The sequence below is a fragment of the Pelophylax lessonae genome (genome assembly GCF_965119305.1).
Source record: "Pelophylax lessonae genome assembly, chromosome: 1".
Taxonomy (NCBI): domain Eukaryota; kingdom Metazoa; phylum Chordata; class Amphibia; order Anura; family Ranidae; genus Pelophylax; species Pelophylax lessonae.
This window is the reverse complement of record NC_138768.1, coordinates 217,193,330-217,201,421: the sequence shown is the minus strand read 5'-3', so window position 1 is coordinate 217,201,421 and position 8,092 is coordinate 217,193,330. Positions and strand designations below refer to the sequence as shown.

At 39.7% G+C, this 8,092-nt stretch overlaps 1 protein-coding gene across 2 annotated transcripts in view; it reads right to left on the bottom strand.

The window, feature by feature from the left end:
* Positions 1 to 8,092, bottom strand: part of KSR2 (kinase suppressor of ras 2) — a gene marked incomplete at its 3' end in the record, with an annotated part of 683,082 nt that overhangs the window by 14,118 nt on the left and 660,872 nt on the right. For both annotated transcript variants that reach the window (XM_082252187.1, XM_082252188.1), the window contains exon 17: positions 932 to 1,063. In XM_082252187.1, coding sequence (XP_082108313.1) covers positions 932 to 1,063 — 132 coding nt within the window. The remainder of the gene's footprint in view (positions 1 to 931; positions 1,064 to 8,092) is intronic.

Genomic DNA, 8,092 nt, shown 5'->3' with positions numbered 1-8,092 from the left:
GAACACTAAGCCTTGAAAGCAGCCCCAGCATAAGAAGCGGTTCTAGTAGAAATTCACAGAATGGAAATGTTGGTGCCGAAAGTGAAAACAAAATGCAGGATTCACTTGGCCGAAACCGAAAATGACAACAATTTTTTAAAAAATATATATTTTTTATACATAATTATATTATATTCAACTTTTTAATATCATGAATTTAAATGAATATGAATTTATTGTTGGCCATTTTTTGCACCTTTAGCACAATAAAAGCTCAAGAAAAATGTATCCCTTGAATTTCTTTGTATGTCTTCACACTGGTCCATTGCGCTTCCATTGCAGTGTTAAAAATCCTGCTTGCCGCATTTTTGGTCAGTTAAAAAAACCTCACCAAAAACTCACCTTCCCATTGAAATGCATTTAAAATGCAACAAGAATGCATCAATAACGCACCCGTGTTATGCTTTTGATGCAGTTTTTGAGTCACATGACCTATGAAAAACCAACCACAAGCACAGTAAAATCATCGTGGCAAAATAACTGAAATCGTGGAAAAATGGCAGAAAAATCACCACAAAATTGATGCAAAATTGCATGTTTTCTGTGCCATTTTTGCAACCTTTTTCTCTTATCCGCCAAAATGCCAATAACACCAATTTCGCCCGATATGTTTTGGCAGACAAAATGTCGATGCATCTCTAGTGCCTAGTTTTCTACCCCCTGTGATTCCAGGCATCAACTAGACAGAGCAGTTCCCAATGCCCTCTCTGTTCCCAGTTCTGTTTAGCAGACATACTGCTCTCTACTGTACAGCACAGGCTGATGACAAACTGGGTCAAATAAAGCAATGTTGACAATGGTTTAGGCCTGTGACTGAAGCGCTGAATGCACAGGGAAAGAAAAGGCAGAGGTAAGATGTTACATTTGCAAAGTTGCTTAGAATTCTACTTACCCAAGTGCAAATACATCTGAGTGCTTTGAAAATGGAAGTTTATCTTCCTCTGTGTCAGGAGACAACTGCCGTATTATTTCTGGAGCCAAATGGCAAAGCCAACCATGAGGAATCCGGAGCTTGCCTTCCCGCCTGTTCAAAAAACATAAACGATAATATTGGCTACTTTGTTTTGTTTGATATTTAGCTGCTCGAATCAAACACTTCACGGGTCTTCTTGATAATATGGTAAGGGACCCTATTCATACACTTACGGGACATAGACTTGGCATGACATCCCTAATCTCATTGTTAGAAACCAGACAATTAGCCAATTATTATTATTATTATTATATTTAATATTACTGTCACCATCCTGCGACATGTCTGCTGTGCCAGCATACTGCAGTTTCCAATGAGTTAAGTAATTTTTTAAGCCCCTCCCTATTGATAGAGGAAGAGAGAAGCTTGATAACAGTCATCTCTGTACTGAAAACATCTAAAGATAAGTAGTCTAATAAACACGTTCGATTTGATTATAAGGCATTATCATTTGAAACACGTCAAATTTGCTTTGTGCAGTGCAGTGTTGCAAAGGTTTTCCACATCAGTTATCCAGGTCTTGGAGGTGCCTGTCTTATAATTAATTTTATGCTTGGGATTATACATTTTTGGGAGTGTATATTTTCACTTTTTTTATCAATAAATGGTGTTTGAGGTAAAGCAGTAGGCTAGTGAACCTTTCTTGCTGTTTTTCATTTTGCAGCTTTTGTTCGACTTACAGTTAGGCAGATTATCACATAATACAGTATGACGTACAAAGTGGGTCTACTTGATTAGACACAGTCAGAAAAAAAAAAAAACAGAGGTTCATTTATTTTTTTACTGCCACTTGTATACATATATATATATATATATATATATAATACATTCACATAGGTCCCTGCCCTCAAGGAGCTTACAATCTAAGGTCCCTAACTTACATTTATATTAGCATCAATTTAGATAGGAGCCAATTAACCTACCAGCATGTCTTTGGTGTGTTGGAGGAAACCCACAAAGGCACATGAAGAACATGCAAACTTCAGGTAGGTAGTGCTGTGGTTGGCATTCAAACCAACATCTCTAGTGCTGCCAGGTGGAAGTGCTAACCTCTTAACCACTGTGCTCTTCTAAGCATTCCCTACTCTATGTAAAAGTAAGAATACATCTGGCTAACATCGTGTGGCTACTAGAGTTCCATGAGAACCTACTTCCACTTGCACCTGCTGCTTCTCCTTTCTCTGTCCATCCACAGGATGTGTGGGCTGAGGCGGGTCAAGACCTATAAGTGTTACCTAATGTGGTTGTAAACCCTTCATATACCCAGTGAAGTGAACAGCCTCAGATAATACACAGAGATCAGGGCCGTCTTTAATATTGATTGTACCCTGGGCAAATATTTTCTTGGGCCCTACCAAATGCACTTATCAACAATTTGTGGGCAGTGCGGGCTCAATGGGCAGCTGATTTGGGCCTCGCAACAATGGCTGGGCCGGGGGCAGCTGCCCCTTTTGCCCTGTGTTAAAGATGGCCCTGACAGAGATTAAATAAATCCCCCTACATACGTTGTACCCGTCTATCTCCATTATGCTCTTCTCTACAGCTGTTCAAAGTGCTGAATTATAAAGCTTGTGTGAGAGTTCAGAAAACAGAGGGCGGAGAGTTGAAGTTACACTCTGCAGAACTCTGCGAACTGATTGGAGTGAAAGAACACCCTCCCCTCCACAGAGCACACAAGAACAGAGCTGGGGCTGGAAATCAGCTGAAACTCCCTCCCCGTCACATTTTTTATCTTGGTTTCAGGAAACTTGTCAGAAATGATTCATGCAGATAGCAGAGGAACAAAGCAGCAGACAGAAGTGGCACATAGTTCCCCTAATTGAGACAAGTACACACTATAGAGGGATATGCTGTGTTCATATTTTATGACCTTTGCAACCACTTTGACAGAACTGGAAAACTCATATCTTATAGTTCTACATGGGGCTGTGCTGTGTGTGGCAGATCTCAGGAATGTATGGAAATACAAATCCTTTGTCAGGTAAAACCGCTATCATATGTTTATTTTATCCGTGTGTGTGCAATTTATCTTTAAAGCAGACCTAGCACTAGATTTTATTTTTTTTTAAGTGCATGCATTTTAAGTAATGTGTGAGTATACCAATTCCAGGTATTACTTTTCACAGAGATCTGGGTTCTTCCCTTGAAGAACAATGCAATCTTTGTTCAAGCATTATTCGCGATCAGCATCTACTTCTGGAAACTAAGGGGATGGGTCAGGGGTAACACAAACATATAGATGTTGGTGACTGGGTTCACAAGTGTCTGACAGCCCCTATCTGACTTTCTAAAATGCTATAGTCTTATCATTTGGCATCAAACAGTGAAAATGCTTTCTACTGCCTGCAGCAGATGGATGACTTCATCTCAGCCTAGGCAAATTCACTTGACTGGAGCTCAAGGATTGTTGCTCTACTGGTACAAAGTTGATGTTTTTTGAAAATTGTCACTTGCTGTATACTGTGACATACAATATATTTGTATCCACTTTTAAAGTTTAGGTTAACCACTTAAGCCCCGGAGGATTTGGCTGCTAAAAGACCAGGGGTTTTTTTGCGATTTTTTTACTGCGTGACTTTGACGGACAATTGCGCGGTCGTGCAACGCTGTACCTAAACGAATTTGACGTCCTTTTTTCCCACAAACAGAGCTTTCTTTTGGTGGTATTTGATCACCTGTGCGATTTTTTGATTATGCGCTATAAACAAAAAAAGAGCGTCAATTTTGCAAAAGTAACAATATTTTTCACATTTTTTTATATGAAATTCCCCCAAAAAAAATGTAAAAATCAAAATTTTTTAACATTTTCGGCCAATGTGTTTTATGCTACATATGTTTGGAAAAAAAAAATCGCAAAAAGCGTATTTTGATTGGTTTGCGCAAAAGTTATCGCATTTACTAACAAAGGGAAAGATTTTTGTCATTTTTGGTGGTTTTTTTTTAACGCGTAATGGCGGCGATCTGCGATTTTTTTTGCGGTACTGCGACATTGCGGCGGACAGATCGGACCCTTGACTGACATTTTTGACACTTTTGGGGTTACCAGTGACATTACTGCAGTAATCAGTGCTATACATATGCACTGTTACTGCAAAAATGACACAGGCAGGGAAGGGGTTAACTGTATTGGAGAGGGAGGGGTTAAGTGTGTCCTAGGGGAGTGTTTCTAACTGTAAAGGGACATGGCTATTGGTGTAAAAACAGAGATCAACGGTCCTACATAGTAGAACCGTCTGATCTTCATTTTTACACCAGGGAGAATGGCAGGCGGCTTGTTTACATAAGCCATCCGCCTTTCTCCCTTCACCGGAGCGATCGTGAGTGACCGGCGGACGATCGGGTCCGCCGGTCACACGCACTGACTTGTCAGTGAACTAGCCGGGGCGGGCGCGTGCCCGCCCGCAATTGGCTCACAAGTCAGTGACAGGCGAGTGACGTACCCCTACGTCACTCTGCCTGGCCGGGGCTGACCGCCGCAGTATATAGTCGTGCGGCGGTCGGCAACCGGTTAACATTATTTGTTTTTTTTTTTGGATTGAACTGTGAGAGTTTAAAACCCCTCGCCATAGATTTTTATCACTGTCTGTATCCCAGCTAGGGAGATTAATCCTATCTGGTGACCACCTGGACTGAAATTGAGGGAAAATCCAAATTTATGAGCTGTCACCATAACAGGAATCGAGTAAAAATTTTGCAGTACAGATGTTTGTTTTTGAAACAACTGTGATTTACTGTTAAAGGCCATTAAAATCATAGATCAAGTTTCAAAGATTAGTACAATACTGTATGGGTCATTCCAAACTTAAAAGCTTCAAGTAGGAGCTTTAATATGTTTTCCCTACATTAGTTTCATTAGAAAGAATATTTTGACTACTAGAAGCAAACCCCACATGGATCTCCATGTCACTTCCAATTTAGGTACTTCATGCTCCCCATAAGAGGGAAACCCTGATATAGGGAAGGAAGAAAATTTCATTTTAAAACATGGATTTCCAGTTTTAGAGTTCAAGAGTAAACCCGGGAGGCATGTGGTGTATTGCAGGAGAGGCACAAAAAAGACTAACTAATTGTATTTTCCTTAGCAGTGACCACAAGAGGGTACCCTGTCATGACACATTCATTATTCAATATTGAATAGAGTGTAGATGACTAAAGATGGCAAAGCAAATGTCATGGGTCCAGGCTCCAGCTCTATCTATGTGTAAGTACTTTTAAAATCCCTCTTTTCTCATTACTGAAGAATGCACAGAGAGAAAAAACAACATTTATTTTGGCTTTATATAGACTTTAAAGGGTTACTTGGTCCTTAAGTGCTTAAAACGTAACTCCACTTTTGTTGAGAAAAAAAACATTCCCCCTCTGGGTGATCTCTGTACATTGCAGGGATTTTAATAAACTTTGTTGCAGATTCCTACCCTTTGTTATTCTGAAGAAATCATTGTTTGTTCCTCTGTTCTGAGTGAGTCTAATGGGAGTGGTTTCATAATTATCTATCAGCTGTGGCAGCTGGAGGGCTCTAATGAGGAAATCTGCTGGGCCTGCATCCCTTTAGACGTGTTCCTATTGGGAGTATCTCACCAAAAATGACATTTTTGTTGCAGGGGATGCCAGAAATCTGACTTGTATCTTAGTGCATACTTCTGGGAAAATTGGTGAGCCAATCACACAAGAAGGAAATTATGTTTCTGGGGTGTGGTCAGTACACATGTATACAGAACAACTCCAAGTAGCCAAATTGCATTGCATTTTCAGAAAATGACAACAGCTGCAGATTTAAAAGGAAAGGTCATATTAACCACTTGCCGACCGCCGCACGACTATCTACGTCGGCGGTCAGCCCCTCACAGGCAAACTAACGTAGGGCTACGTTGCTTGCTTGTGAGGGTCTAGGGAGCGAGCGCGCGCCCCCGGAGGCGCGCTCCCGCGTGGTCACGGAGCCCCCCGCGCGTGTGACCAGCGGACCCGATGTCCGCCGGCCACTCGGCGATCGGCGGGGGAGAGGGAGAATGTCAGGCAGCTTGTGTAAACAAGCTGCCTGTCATTCTCCTCGCTGTAAAGACACTGATCACATGGATCTACTATGTAGATCCGTTGATCAGTGTCCTTACAGCTCAGGCCACAGCCAATCACAGTAGAAAGCATGCCCCTAGGGACACACACAGCCCCTCCCTCCCAAATAAAGTTAACCCCTTCACTACCAGTGTATTTTTACAGTAACAGTGCATATATATAGCACTGATTACTGTAGAAATGTCACTGGTAACCCCAAAAGTGTCAAAAATGTCAGTCAAGGGTCCGATCTGTCCGCCGCAATGTCGCAGTACCGCAAAAAAAATCACAGATCGCCGCCATTACGCGTTAAAAAAAAAAAACAACAAAAATGACAAAAATCTTTCCCTTTGTTAGTAAACGCGATAACTTTTGCGCAAACCAATCAAAATACGCTTTTTGCAATTTTTTTTACCAAACATAGGTAGCATAAAACAAATTGGCCGAAAATGTTAAAAACATTTTGATTTTTACATTTTTTTGGGGGGGAATTTCATATAAAAAAATGTGAAAAATATTGCTATTTTTGCAAAATTGACGCTCTTTTTTTCTTTATAGCGCGTGATCAAAAAATCGCACAGGTGATCAAATACCACCAAAAGAAAGCTCTGTTTGTGGGAAAAAAAGGACGCCAAATTCGTTTAGGTACAGCGTCGCACGACCGCGCAATTTTCCGTTAAAGTCACGCAGTGCAGAATCGCAAAATACCCCCTGGTCGGAATGGGGGTAAAATCTTCCGGGGCTTAAGTGGTTAATATCATTCAATCCCAATATGATTTGTTTCGCAATTGTATACACTATATTGTTTTTTCTTTATTTGCTGATTTTTTTCCCCGCTAAAGTGGAGTGACCCTTTAAGGCTGGCCATACATTATACAGTTTTCTTGTAAATTGTCCTTTAGATTTACAAAAAACATATTTGTATGCAATCAGGCAGGCCCTTGCACTATATAGTTGAAGGGAAATCTAAAGGAAATGGAATAAGAAGATTGCATAATGTATGACCAGCTTAAGTGAGTAGCAAAGGGTTGACTGAATAAATATATTTTAAGAGCCCACACAGGTTTGGGACCTACCAGAGGATCTTCTGAAAAGGTATATTTCCAATCTGATAAACTTAGAATGTACAAAATGGTGACCTACATTACTTTGATTTCTTAATTTTTGGTGTGATATTTCATGAAACTGTCAAAAAAATTAAAACAAAAAAAAAAACAGGAGGAATATGAAAAATTATTTGATAGCGGATTATGATCTGCAAGGGCTGAATGATATATTTTCCTACTAGACACACAATACTTAATGCTTCTTTGATATGTTCTTTGGTTCGGAATGGATCCCAGATACCATGACCAATGGAATCAGCATCCAGCAATGGTTAGGTCACAATGACCTCTGGGCTCATTTATTCATCCACTATTATGCAAATCATGTTAGCAGATTAATGAGGCTTCCTACAACTGATAAAACATTATGCTGACATTAGGTTTAGTTAATTTATTTGCCAATAGCAACTCTAGACAACAAGTTATATCACAAATTGGTTAACTATAAAAGCTGTAATTAGAGACAGGCTGATTGTAGCTATACAGATTTAAAATTAGAACCAGGTAATAGAATTCCAATTAGAAAGTACTTATAATGCTTTTTTGAACAATATTACTTATTACTTGTGGAGTAGAGTCTGCATAAATGCTTAATTTTTTTATGCCTTCAATAACATGTACCATTCTAAAGATAAGGAAAATCATATAAAATAATCATTTACATCTTTATTTATTACATTCTCCTAAAATATCAGTCATTAACTCAACAAAATATTGTAGATAACAAAGTACACCAGCTATTGGGTTAAGTGACTCGATTGCTTCAACAATAACTGAAGCTTAGCCTTTATCTCTACACTTCCTCTCTATATGGTATATTTTTTTCTAAGGGTTGGAAAAAACCTGAACCATTCACTTCAACAAAAGCTGTACATAAGGGATCTGGGCTAATTACGGTGGCTTTATGAGTTGTTAATACAGCTTC